This window comes from Onychomys torridus, chromosome 4 (genome assembly GCF_903995425.1).
Source record: "Onychomys torridus chromosome 4, mOncTor1.1, whole genome shotgun sequence".
In the NCBI taxonomy this organism is placed as follows: domain Eukaryota; kingdom Metazoa; phylum Chordata; class Mammalia; order Rodentia; family Cricetidae; genus Onychomys; species Onychomys torridus.
In genome coordinates this window covers 150,018,346-150,031,253 of record NC_050446.1, presented here as the reverse complement: position 1 = coordinate 150,031,253, position 12,908 = coordinate 150,018,346, and the positions used below count along the sequence as shown (strand labels likewise).

At 47.8% G+C, this 12,908-nt stretch overlaps 1 protein-coding gene across 3 annotated transcripts in view; it reads right to left on the bottom strand.

Moving 5' to 3' along the window:
- Rrbp1 (ribosome binding protein 1) overlaps positions 1-12,908 on the bottom strand; it is a 65,027-nt gene that overhangs the window by 16,969 nt on the left and 35,150 nt on the right. For all 3 annotated transcript variants that reach the window (XM_036184016.1, XM_036184018.1, XM_036184017.1), the window contains exons 3-6: positions 5,869-6,017; positions 4,697-4,819; positions 1,028-1,180; positions 142-260 (exon numbers count right to left, since the gene is read on the bottom strand). In XM_036184016.1, coding sequence (XP_036039909.1) covers positions 142-260; positions 1,028-1,180; positions 4,697-4,819; positions 5,869-6,017 — 544 coding nt within the window. The remainder of the gene's footprint in view (positions 1-141; positions 261-1,027; positions 1,181-4,696; positions 4,820-5,868; positions 6,018-12,908) is intronic.

Here is a 12,908-nt window from a genome sequence, read left to right as displayed (position 1 = left end):
GAGAGTAGAAACACCGGCCCCACACCCAGAAAGACACTAGACTGTATCTTCTATAGCCCACAAGACACCCACTAAATGCACCCAGGCTCTAAGCCTTAGGGAACATGGTACCACAGTTTCTGCATGGGACACTCAACTTACTTGCTTTCTACCTGGCTGGTAGCCTGGTTTAAGGCATCCCTCAAGATGGAGTTCTCCTGCTGTAGGCGGGCCAGCTGGGTGTTGGGGCCATTCTCCAGCTGCTCCTGAAGAGTGCGGATCTGAAAAGTAACACAGAAAACTGATGCTGGCCCAGTTTGGTCACACAGCTCAGAGTGGAAGGTCTGGAGGCTACATCTGCTCCAAGGCAAGTAAGTCAGGAGTGTGCATAAAGCAAGGGGCCCAAGCACGGAGCCACTCCAGGGTCAGAGTCTCAGGGACAAGTGTAGACCTCTTTCACTATCACCCATAACACATCTCTTCTCTTTCCCACATCACTGCTCTCTACCCAATGCCGCAGATGTATGTACATGTACCTGAGGAGACACAGGTGTACTATTCTGAGAGAAAAAAAGCATGTACATGGACCACAAAGTACAACTACCTCAAGGAGGGCTCATCTCCTGCCTTCTGAGCCCACATGGGGACATGAAAGCCATGACAGGGAGGCAGTCATGCCCACAGTGAGCCAAGCATAGGTTTCAGAAGAGGAATGTTGGGCTCTGACACTGACGGCTGGTCTACCCACATAAAGGGATGTTCAGGTCTCCTCCTTTATGGGGTCCTCCCAACCACACAGAGAAAGTGTAATCAGCATCATCACTCCAACCTCACCTAGAGCCTGAAAGCCTGATCCTCAGGCATCACCTGATGCAAGGCTCTTTTGAAAAGGTATGCTTTAAAATATTTTTAAACCTTCCTGGTTATTAACATCAGACACGTACAAAAACTCCAGCAAATTCAGCCTCCCACAGACTCCCTTGGTCGTCACTCAAGCCCCACTCTCTCACTCCCTGACTCACCTGACCTACCCTTTCCCTGCACCTACCTTGCCCTGCAGCTGCTGCACCTCCTTCATGTGGTCCCGGTAGCTGGCTTGCATTCGTGCCTGCACAGCTGCGATCTCCTGCTCCCGGGCTACCAACTGCTTCTTCACCTTGGCCTCCCCAGCTGCAGCTTTGGCCTTCTCTGAAGCCATCTCCTAAGAAGAAATGGCAGGTGGGAGAGAGAGAGCTGACCAGGCAGGCAGAGACAGGGCTGGATTATTTTCCTGAAAAGCACTGGAAGGGTAATGTTTTAAGTGGAGTTTGGTTCTGTCTAGCCTGGAAGATGAGTATTGTCACCAGCACCCATTGGTGCTCTGTTGGCACATTCTTTTGGGACCTGGTGCCATTCCACAGGCTTAGTAGGTCCCAGCATAGACTTGCAGGGTGTCCACAGACTTTCTGCCAGATAGAGGCTGGAACCGTACCACCTCCCATCCCAACTCAGTACCCAGTAGTGTTTGGCTGGTGTCTGAAGGCCTCGGGCTCATCAGCTGAGCAGAGCGCTATCTTACAAGGCCTCATGCTCAGGCACTGGAGTGGACACACAATGGTCTAGTCCAGAGTGTGGTGCCTGGCAGGACAACAGCTGGAATGGTTTTCCAGAAAGTTTTGCCTTTTTTGGCCTGGAGTCTTCAAAGCCACACCTGAGCCTGAACATTTAAAAGGGCTAAGGAGCTCCCAAGAACGCCCAAGCCCATAAGCTCCTTTAGACACTGCTCACACTGGTCATGGGCCCCATGGGCCCAACTCTGCCAGGACCATCCATGAGAGTGGCAGACTCTGCAGATAACCTGCATCCTCAGTACATCCAGGCCAGGCCTTCTGGCATGACTCCAAGAAAGATCACTAAGCAAGACCCCCTTTCCAAGTATAAAAATGCCCCAATATGAATAAAGGAAATGTAGAAGGAACTAACGTGAAACACAGAGCCTATGCCTTTCACTGGCTCCTGTGAGAATTAAGGTAAGTAAGGAGAACTCCTATATGCTCAGTAACATTTTCTCGTATAATTTCTCATTGGTTTGGGGCTAGGAGATATAACACAAGAATGACATAAACATGCTGGCTCTGCTGGGATATGATAGTCCACAATTTCAAGGGCATAGGTAAGATTAAAACAGACAAAATGATAAATATCTAACTATTTACAAAGGGAAGATACAAGTACCAACAAAAGCTCCTCCTTCAACTGAAAGCCAACCGAGGACCTCAGTGGCCACTTGCTCACAACAGCCTGCTAGGCTGGATCCAGCACCGTCAGTGTTTGCTCTACAAGTCTCAGTCTGCCAGCAACCAAGTACAGGTCTGTGGCAATCATAATGATCACCTCCATGTGAGAATCCCGTTAAGATTTCTGAGGGCTGATGACCAAAGACATACAGGATATTAAGAAAATGTGCGACCCACCAGGGAAGTATAAGAGCCCCTCAGAGGAGGCAAGAAAGAGTAGGGTATACTGGGAACAGGCAGCCATCCAGAGACAAGGGGAAGGTCAGATGCAGAGAGCTAGTGCTCAGGGTGCAGATTTGGAGATGGAGACTGGGAGCTAGCGACAAAGCATGAAAGAGGTTTCAACAGATCAGCCCTGGACCTCCTGAGTTTAGAGGAAACCAGATACAGTTAGGGGACAGAGGATCATAGCTGGACATTGGCATTAAATCTGGATCAGAGTCAAGGCCCACATTCTGGAAGATGAGGTAGGTAACAAAAATCGAGGCTTCTGGACCTGCAGCCCACACCAAGAACAGATTCTAGTACCCCCAGCTAAAGGAGGATGGGACATGAATCTAGACCTAGTGAATCCGTCTGGAAATTAGGTGCCATTGTAGTTTTTGAAACCGTATCACACACCTCTGAGGGAGAGCGTGGACACTGAGTGGCCAGTACAGGTCTAAGAGGCCTTACTTCCTTCATACCTGCCACCTGTCCTTGGTGAATGTGATTTCAGAATGGAAAAGAGCCCATTCTATCAGAGGTTGCAACCTCCTCATCCATCATGCCTTAAGCCCTTTCTAAATTAAAGGGCACAGACACAACTAACAAGCCAAGCTACATCCAGCCTGCCAGAGGGGCCAACATAGCTGCAGCCTCTCATCTGTGACTTTGGGAGTCAGCAAATTTCCATCGGGACTTCTCTATTTAGAAAGAAGGTATCAGGGTTGGTGGTTTTGTTTTGTTTTCTTATCAATTTGACATACTCTGGAGTCATTTGAAGACTGTCGGTTATGCCGCCCCTGCTCAAGGAATCCTGAGCAAGCCTCCATAGCTTCCACTTCAGTTCCTGTCTTGGGTTCCTGACCTGACTTCCCTCAGTGATGGAGCGTGAATTCAGAGTTCTAACATGAAATAAATCCTTTCCTCCAGAGTTGGTCATTGTGTTTAATTACAGCAATAGAAACTCTGACTAAGGCAGAAGGTACAGAAGACTAGCTCCCCAGAACGGTGGACTCTGATCCAGGATGGTATACTAGTCATCTGATCTGCCAAGTGGGAGAGCTTTGCCAGATTCCATGGTATAAACTCACCCTTACCAGCAGCCTAGGCCTAAATCCTAACATGAAGTGTGCATAGAATTAGGAGGAGACAGTGCATCCAGCTGTCATAAGCCAAGACAAGTAGTTAAAGGCCTGCATTCCCAATAATCCGGGACAGCTCAAGTAAGGGCCATGTGGTGACACCTTGGGAGGTAGGACAGAAGGCCACTGAACCCTAGGTGAGGTCCCTGGTGGGTGACCAGCTTGTTTCTCAACCAACTTTTCTGTCTAGCTCAGAGGTACAACCACTGAATTTAGGACAAAGTCAATTTGCCTCACTTCTAGTCTGCCTCAAGTGAAGCAGATGGGAAGTACCTAAGGAAAGGGCTATGTCTAAGGCAGTGCCAGGTATTTACTGACCCGGGCCATCTCCCTGAGTCTGCTGCCTGGGACGGAGAAGGCCGACTCCAGGGAGAGGGCAAGAGAAAACCCATAGCACCGGGCAAAAGAGACGACTTTCTAACTTAAAGGATGCCAGGCCAATGAAGACTCCCTCACCCTGCCCTTCACATCCTCTTAGGATGCTCTGACACCCACCTCTCAGAAGAAGAGAGGCAAAGGAGAGGCTCCAATTAGTTCAGTAGGGAATGACTATCCATGCCCAGGGACCTTGCATATTCTGAACAATGTCCCAAGCCTGCCTCATAACCACCTGTCATTCAGAGTCAAAACCTTTCGGGCAGCCACAGGTAGCTAAGAACTCCTCTGTATATCACTCCACTGATGTCAGAGACAGGGAGGAGAAGCAACCTCTGCCCCAGTTCTCATGAAAACTACCCTGGATTAAGTGTGCACCTCCTCCTTCTTCAGTGCACTAACTCAATGGATGACCTGTCATCCTAGGAACCACCACAATCTGGGGTCTTCCTGGTCTCTGCTGAGCTGCAAGTATTCTTGGACCACATGGGAGGGACCCCCAATACCATACCTGAGGTGGACAGCACAGAATCTTCAGTCAAAGTATTCTTGGCTTAGTAAGAGCCATACGACAGGCAGACAAGGCCCTGTCAAAGCTGCCTGTCTCAGTCAGTCCTGAGCCTGTCCTGATGACCAAAGGGCAGCTGTGGCCCTAGGGCAGGGGGATCCTCATAGAACAGAGAGAGGAGGGGCTGCCTCACTTCTGAGTTTAGACAGTACCTTGTTAAGTTCCCTTAGTTTGCTCTTGGCGACAGCTGCATCTTCTTGCTCTGTAGCTAGTAGCTTTTCTTTCTCTTCTAGTTGGCGTTTCAGAATTGCTACAGGGTCACCCTTCTGAGTGGCCTAAAAATGTTGACAAAGCCATGTTAAAGGAGAACAGAGACATAGTTCCCCCAACTCCGGCAGTGAAACAAGAGCACGGCATGGTCTTCAAGGTAAGTGGCTCCATCTGACGCTAGACACCGCCATGGGAAAAGATGGTCCTGCTGAGCTACCGAGCCTTCAGAAACTCCCAGACCTTGTGTACATGGACGCTTGGGGTAGTTCTCATAACCATGGGAACTGACGGTCCTGCTAAGCCACCTAGCCTTCAGAAACTCCCAGACCTTGTGTATGTACATGGACGCTTGGGGTAGTTTTCATAACCATGGTATTTCCAGCCTTAAAGACAGTACATGTAGACTGCAGGCCACTGGCTGCAGTGTGGGAGCTAGAACAGGAAACCTGTACTCTAAGGCCATGGTCTGAGGTAAGCTCATATACAGTTACCTTGACCTCCAACACTTACATCCAGGAAACACCCCCAGTGCTTACTTGCTGAGGAGCTCCCAGAATCAGTGAGAATATATAGAGCATGTCATCGCCAAGTGACAGCCAGGAAAGGACTATCCCCGATACCTCCAGCCACTGAACTGACCAGCAAAGTTACAACCCAACTAGTTAAGGAGCAAACCCTCACATACCTCACTTCCTAGAACAGTTTACTGGCCAGGGGCACCAGAGAGTAGAAATCAGTCTTTGAACTTGCCCTCGTAGCACAAGGGCATGTCACAGGGCTCTGTCACACACTATGTCCAGATGTCTTTCCTTGTACTTTGGCCCAAGCCAGCTGGGCCAAATCCCATGTTCTAACCCCAGAGGCACATGCAACCCCAAGCCCTGCTCTGCCTTCTAGGCAGACAAGCAGAGTCAGATCATGGACAGCTGACCCACGCGGCCTGAGCACAGGCAACAATGGCAGGATTCTCTAGAGTGGAAGCGTTGCAGGGCCATTCTCTTTGCAGTTTGTTAGCTGGGCATGGCTTGATAGCCAGCTCCTGGGCAGAGGTAGGGCTGAGCCAGATGCTGACCTCTGGGGGAAAGGCACACATGCCAGCCCTGCAGTGGCCTACCTTATGCCAAGTGTCCTGAGTAACTCCAGTCTTCTCAGAGAGGATCTCAATAAGCCGCTGGGCCTCGCCTTCACTGAACACCATGCTTCCAACTGTGGAGACCAATGTCTTGTAGGGTAGGAAGAGGGGGCTGTCACAATCTGAGGGTCCTGAAGGGGGAAGGAGCAGGGGCTTACATTCTACCCCAAAACAAGGGGTATACAACAGTGTCCATCAAAAGGTGGCCCTGGTCAGAGGCAAGTAGAACTGTTCCACACTTCAGAACAGCAGGCTGGTACAGTGGGCTTTTTTTTTTTAAATAAATGATGGGTCCACATCCCCGAAGAGTCCCAGCCAAGGCTAAGGGAAACACCCTCATTTTCTATTAGTAATAGGGTCAAATTCACAGCTCAGTCCATGCTAAACAGGCACTCTGCCACTGGGCAACAACTAGCCTTGGTCCCTATGTCATCCTTTTTTAAATCAAGACTGAAGCTGTGCAGGGAGTTTTGTTGACAAAGCTGGTATCACCCTCGAAGTCCTGGTTCAAGCTTTGGGACTGCACAACCTGAGGGTGCTCCAGAGAGGAATGCAGAAAGGCCAAAGTCATCCTCTACTCTGTAGAGAAGTTGATGCCAGTCCGAGCTAAATGAGACCATGCCTCAAAATAAATAAATAAATAAACAACAAAAATGATGGGCAAAAAAACCTATGCACAACACATTTTCCTCAGAGGTTCTTTCTCTTTCTTCTTTTTCTAGTGAAATATTTTGGTTCTTCTTACCTTCCATGGCTCAGTGAGATTCCTTTTTCTACCTCAGCATCTCCATGGGCACTGACTGCCTGTGACTTTTCACTAACTCCAGTGAGTAGAACCACACATGCAAAGCCTTGGGAAAGGTTGGAGGGTACTAGGAGTCTGCTCCCCATACTCAGGGACAAGCACTCTAGCTCTAGTTTCCCTGGATGGAGCTTAAGTAGTGACTGGCTTTAGGAGAGGAATGGCCGGGCCAGGTGTCCCAGAATGAGCCCGTCCCCTCCCTAGGTACAGACCACTTGCTCACAACCATCACTGTCATAAACAAACAAACCCTCCTAAACGTCCCCACCCCCAGTCTCTGTTGATACTCATGCTGCTTTGCAGGTAAGAAAAGAGTGAACTGAGATAGATGACCAAAAATTCCTTCGGCTGATAGCTAAATTTATCCCACAGTTCAAACAGAAGGCCAAATGCACTAAAACAGACTGGCCTGCAATGATAAATTCAGCTAAGCCTACCTTTTGAGGACAAGGAATGGGGAGGGTTTCTACAGCAAGCTTGAATTCTGACTTGTCACAATAGTTTTACTTTGTAGTCACAATATTTTCATTACAAGCGGAAGCACTCAGCGTGATACTGTAATAAGGGGAAGGTGGGATGTGGGCGAGCTGGTTGCTACGAGCACCTTATTTTATAACTTCTTACCTTGGGAAAGCTCAGTAGATTTAAAAATAACCACACGAGCATTATTAAAAACCTAAGAGTTTATATTAGCAAGAAAATGGAAGAGTATATGTGTAGGCACCCCTGAATTTCATTGAAACATGTATGCACACATAACTGATAGCGGACTTATACATACTAGATACAATCCTGAGTGCTACAGAGCCAAAACGAAATGAAACACACCATGAGCTCATTCGTAGGACCCATGTTTCTGTTGTCGGTCCCCCGCACCCCCAACCTTGGGTGGCTATTCACTGCCCAGGGTTTAAAGACACAGGCGAGGCATGTTGGCCTCTTAAGCTTATATGGAGCTGAAGGCTGCAGAGACATTTCCTTTCCCCATTCAGAATGGTCCAGACACAATGTTCCCTGAGAACTTGTATGTGACTCCTGCAACCTGTGATGTGCTTCAAGCAAAAAGTTTACACAGAGTTTCAAAAACCCAGTGTAGACAAGAATGACATACTGGATGCAAATTGAGAGGATAAGAACTTAGGATAAATTGGGTGAAGTATGCTATTAAAATGCAGCATGAATCTTAATAAGAACAAACCCAGAGCTGGGTATTGGGGTGAATGCTGAATGATCAGAGAAACAGAACAAGCCATACCCAACATCACCTTGCCAATTCCTCAGCTGATCCTGTTTCCTCAGACTGAAAGTCTCTGAGTCCTCATCTGAATGGATCTCAGCTGAACTGCTGCTAAAAAGCTAAAAGCTTATAAAGGCTCTAGTTCCTGGTCCTCAGGCCTTATATAGCTTTCTGCTTCCTGCCATCACTTCCTGGGATTAAAGGCATATGTCACTATGCCTGGATGCTTCCAGTGTGGTTTTGAACTCATAGAGATCCAGACAGATCTCTGCCTTCAGAATGCTAGAATTAAAGGCATGTGCTAACACTACCTAACCTCTATGGTTTAATATAGTGGCTGTTCTGTTCTCTGACCCCCAGAAGTTTTTTGGTGTGCACAATATATCAACCACATTAAAATTCATTCCAACCATTTCTTCTTGACCTATTCTAATGTGGCTAGCCAGAACTATTAAATTAACAATGTGGTTCACACCATATTCCTCTTGGACTGGCTGTTCTATGCTCTTCCAGCCCCGTAGACTCCTAAAATGCTCCTTGACAAAATTCTATCCTCAAAAAGTCTGTGAGTAGTTGAAATCTCTAACCTCTCTTGAATTGTCCACCAGGAGACATTCTTCTAATGGAGTATGTCCATGTATGCCTGAATTCCAGCACTTGAGAGGTAAAGAACAAGAGTGTTTAAGGCTAGGCTGAGCTACATGAGACCCTGTCTCAAAGGAGGAGGGTAGGAGGAGGAAAAACCCAAATAAAGACACTGCCCTTCAGGTCCTATCCCTTGAACCCCACCTTTTACCGAGTGAGTGGAACATCTGGCTATCAGTGCTGGAGGAGGCCTTGCTACTGAACATCATCTTGGGTACAGGCTGATGCTGTGGGATATTTCAAGATGCTTCCAGCACTGTCTAAAAGCTCCTTCCTAGGTTCAGAGGGTTTATGAGGGTATTCTTTGAAAGTGACACTCTAGACTTGATATCCAAACTGCCCACACCCTCCTTCAGGGTCTCACTCCATAAGCAGTCTTCACCCCTCATCAAGGAACCTTCCCCTTGCAACAAACAGAGACCATGACAGAAAATCTCAACCAATCAAAATGTAAAGCTATGGAGCTCAGTCCCAATGGACACATCTACAAAGCACCTAAGGCTCAGAGAACATAGTAGAGGAAGGGGCAGAAAGACTATAAAAGCCAGAAGAGTTTGCTGTGAGATTCTGTCTACTAGTAATGTCAGAAGCTACAACCATAAAATCTCACTACATGACTGCACAAATGTAAGCTGAACAAGGACTACATTAATGGCCCTGCCAAACCAGATGGGTGGAAAAGCCCACATGATCTCAACCCTACACAAAGAAGGTACAGACAACGGAGGAAAGCTGGGAGCAGGGTGTGGCCTTCCCTGGGGAAAGAGGACACCAATTGGCTATCATCCCTGAAAACATATACATACAAGTAATTTTATATAGATTAGTAGGTTAAATTTAGAAATATATATGTATATACAAATACATATATGTATGCAATAACAATTAATGAAAAAAGAGACCATGAATTTGAAGGAGAGCAAGGAGGGGTATATGGGACAGTTAGGAGGAAGGAAAGGGAAGGGAGAAATGTTGTAATTATATTATAATCACAAAGATTTTTTTAAGAAGAAAATGAAAGCACTTAAAATATAATAAAAACCAAAATAAAATAATCTTGAAGACATCTTTCTGAGAAGTTTAAGTAGCATTCTAATGAGTCCTTATTAAAACTTCCTAGGGTAACTACAAAATTTTGTTAAACATTTCAATTAGAAGTAAACAGTTGTAACAAGTCAAACAATCCAAAGCAGTGTAAAGTAAAATTGAGCCTTCTCTGCCTATCCCCTTTCTCCATTCACAGAAACTTCCACAGCCTCCTCCACATATACACCCTCCTTTACATTATTTTTAGAGTTACAACTTCACAAAACATTTTTCATTGAATCTTTTAGTTCTAGTTAAAGGGGAAGAAAGGCAGCATCTCCACTGTCTCTGAATCAGAGGCAGTAAAACTGATATACACAAAAGGGTGGGGGGGAATCCTGGATGAGTCACATCCACACAACATGCCCACAGGAGCCCAGCACCCCACTTACAGCACTCTCTCTACTCATGTCTCTAGCAAATGCTTGAAGATTCTCCTAATCCTTGGTATTGTGAAATCTTAATGTATTAGAATAAACCTGCCAAAGACTCCATATCTAATCCATTAACCACAGGCTTTTAGAAGAGCAAGGGGTTAGGGAATTCCAGAAGAGGTCACATCCCTATACGGCTACTCTGGCAGCCTGGGTCTGGAGAGGACTGAGGCAGATGGATGGCAAAAATCAGCTACGAGATGGCATCAACCAGGCTGTCTTTGGGGGACAGAGCAACATCCACCATGGGCCAGGCCCTTCAGGAATGCTGCAAACTACCTAGACCAGGATAGATTTGTTCTGCATAGAGGGCCTGAGGCATAGTACTCCACTCCACGTAACAGGGGAAGTCAGTCCAGAACTCTTACAGCTGCAGACTCAGAGACTGGGCTGGCAGTGCTGACAGCTAACTCCATAAAAAATAAATAGATAAAGCCACCAAGGGGCTAAACAAATATATGCAGGCCAGGGCCAGCCTACAGGTCACCTCTAGCCTTGGTTACATACAGTGCAGCATCTATAGGGTCCAATGGCCTAGGCTAAAATGTCAATTTCCATCTCATCTCCTTTCATCTGTGTCCTTGGACTTAACTACCTCCTGCCTTTGTTGCCTTGTCTGTAGAGTCAGTACTAACTAACCATTCCTCCCTCAGCCTGGCTGCAGAGACTGACTCCCAATATGCTTGGAACAAGGCACAGAGAAAGCACTGAAAACTAACCCCAGGGCCAACTTTGGAGGCCCAACCATCAAGAGCCCTCCTTGGACTGTCCCTTCCCAGCTCAACAGTGAAGAAGTCAGGCAAGACTGAGGCTCTGAGGATGGACTCTCTGAGGCCAAGGCTGACACAGAGACTCATAAAAAGGGCAGACTGTCCTTACTCATGATGGCTTCAAGGGCTTGAGGGAAGACTATGCCAAGACTGCCAAGAAGCCTGAAGAGAGTCAGTCAGTGTGCTTAACACCCTAGACTTCAAAACTATGATGTGGTTTGCTACCGAAAATACTTTAGCACCGAGAAAATGAAACTTGTAAAGAAGCACTTAGGGGTCTCTTCTCTGTCAACTGTGGGGTCGGTCCTTTAGGAAAATTTGCTCTTTGCCTGCATAACCACCAACTCCCCAATGAACAGCCTCAGCGTTAAGAGGAAGATGTTAACATAAGGGGACTCTTGAGACTCAGCAGCTCACTGCTCTAGCAACAGCCGCCACCTGTGTCCAGCTATAGAACATACCTGCCCTGCCCGGTCCCCACCTCTTCCCCTGCAGGGAGGACATCAGCCCACTCCAGTACTTGCTTTGTGGGTACCAGTGGACAGCTAGAGGCTAAAGGGAGCTGAGTATCACTGTAGGTCCCCAACACCCCTGCCCAGGACCGGCAGACCCAGCCTGTTTCCAAACACAGTGTATGCACTTACTGTGTCCCTGAGAAGTCTGCAGAAGGCTAGGCTTGGAGGGATAAGTAGAAAGGAAGACCACAGCTATGCAACACAGCAGGCACAGGGATGTCATGCAAAAGAGCGACATGCTGGGGCCTAGGGAAGCACCCTGGCAGGAATGCAATCAGAGACTAAAGCACAGGTGCCTGCAGGAAGGAGAAAGGCACAGTCTGCAGGATGCAGGACTTGGGACTCCCCAAGGAGTAGAGGGAAGTAAGCCTGGAATAGGTGCAAGATTTCATGGGCCCCAGAGACCTGGATTTTATCCTGCACAGTGCAGAGACTAAAAGGGAGCATTGTTTGGGATGCCAAGAGGGACAAGGGTGAAGGCAAGCAATTCAGGTAAGAGCCGAAGGCAGAGAGCTCAAGCCCAGGAGTATTCAGAGACTAAGTGTGAGAAGCCCAGGTGATAACCCAGGGACCCCTCACAGTGGGGCCTGACAGGAGCATGGCCTGAGGACTAATGAGGATTCAGTGGCAAGGACATTCAAATGAATGTCCTTAGGGACTGTCCAAACCCATTCTGAAGGCCCTCCCCTCAAATGCAAAGACCATACCTGACAGATGCTGTCTCTGGACCCTCCCAGGGAATGACATGGATGGTACAAGTCCCCAGCACAGCATCTCCACAGGAAGGAAGTCACATCCCAACCTTAAGCAGATTCCATGCCCAGGCCACCCCAAGCACCCCAGCCATATAGAACAGTCAGGCCCCAGACCTCTAAGCCTCTTGGAGGCCCAGTTGTACAGTCATCTACATTTACAACCAAGGGTCCAGGGACTAAAGGCAAGCTCTCCATCCTGCTCATCTCCAATCTAGAGGCACCATTCTCCTATCAGGAGGCCAGCCAGTTCTCAGGGCCCAGGCAAGCTGGCAGGTGACCCTTTCTCTAATAAGGAGGAGAGTAGACCAACATCACTACAGCCTCCCTCAACTGTGTATTTATAAAGTGTGGCCACGAGTCTGTGGGGAAGGTCAAGGCCCTCAAAGACAATACAACATGACTGCTTCCACCTCCACTTGGTGCTCTTCTCTTCCATCCACAGCCGAGACAGACCCTGGGCAGCATGTAAGTGCAGACTCCACTCTCAGACCTGGCAGCTCACCCCTGGTCAGCACTTCTCAGAGCATACAGGCCAGTGATGAATAAACAGCTACACCTGCCCCCTACATGGCCACAAACACTCACATCTGGAGTTTTCAGTGCCCTGGCACCAAGCACAGAAGCTGTGGAGAACAGCTTATTAAGGGTTTCCTTTTGGCTGGAGAAGAAAATAATCTATTACCAAGCTGGAAAGATGTGTGTGTGTGCGCGCGCGCGCACGCGCATCAAGTGGTATCCTACAGACTGAATGACTATTTTCCTCTTTACACATGAGGGT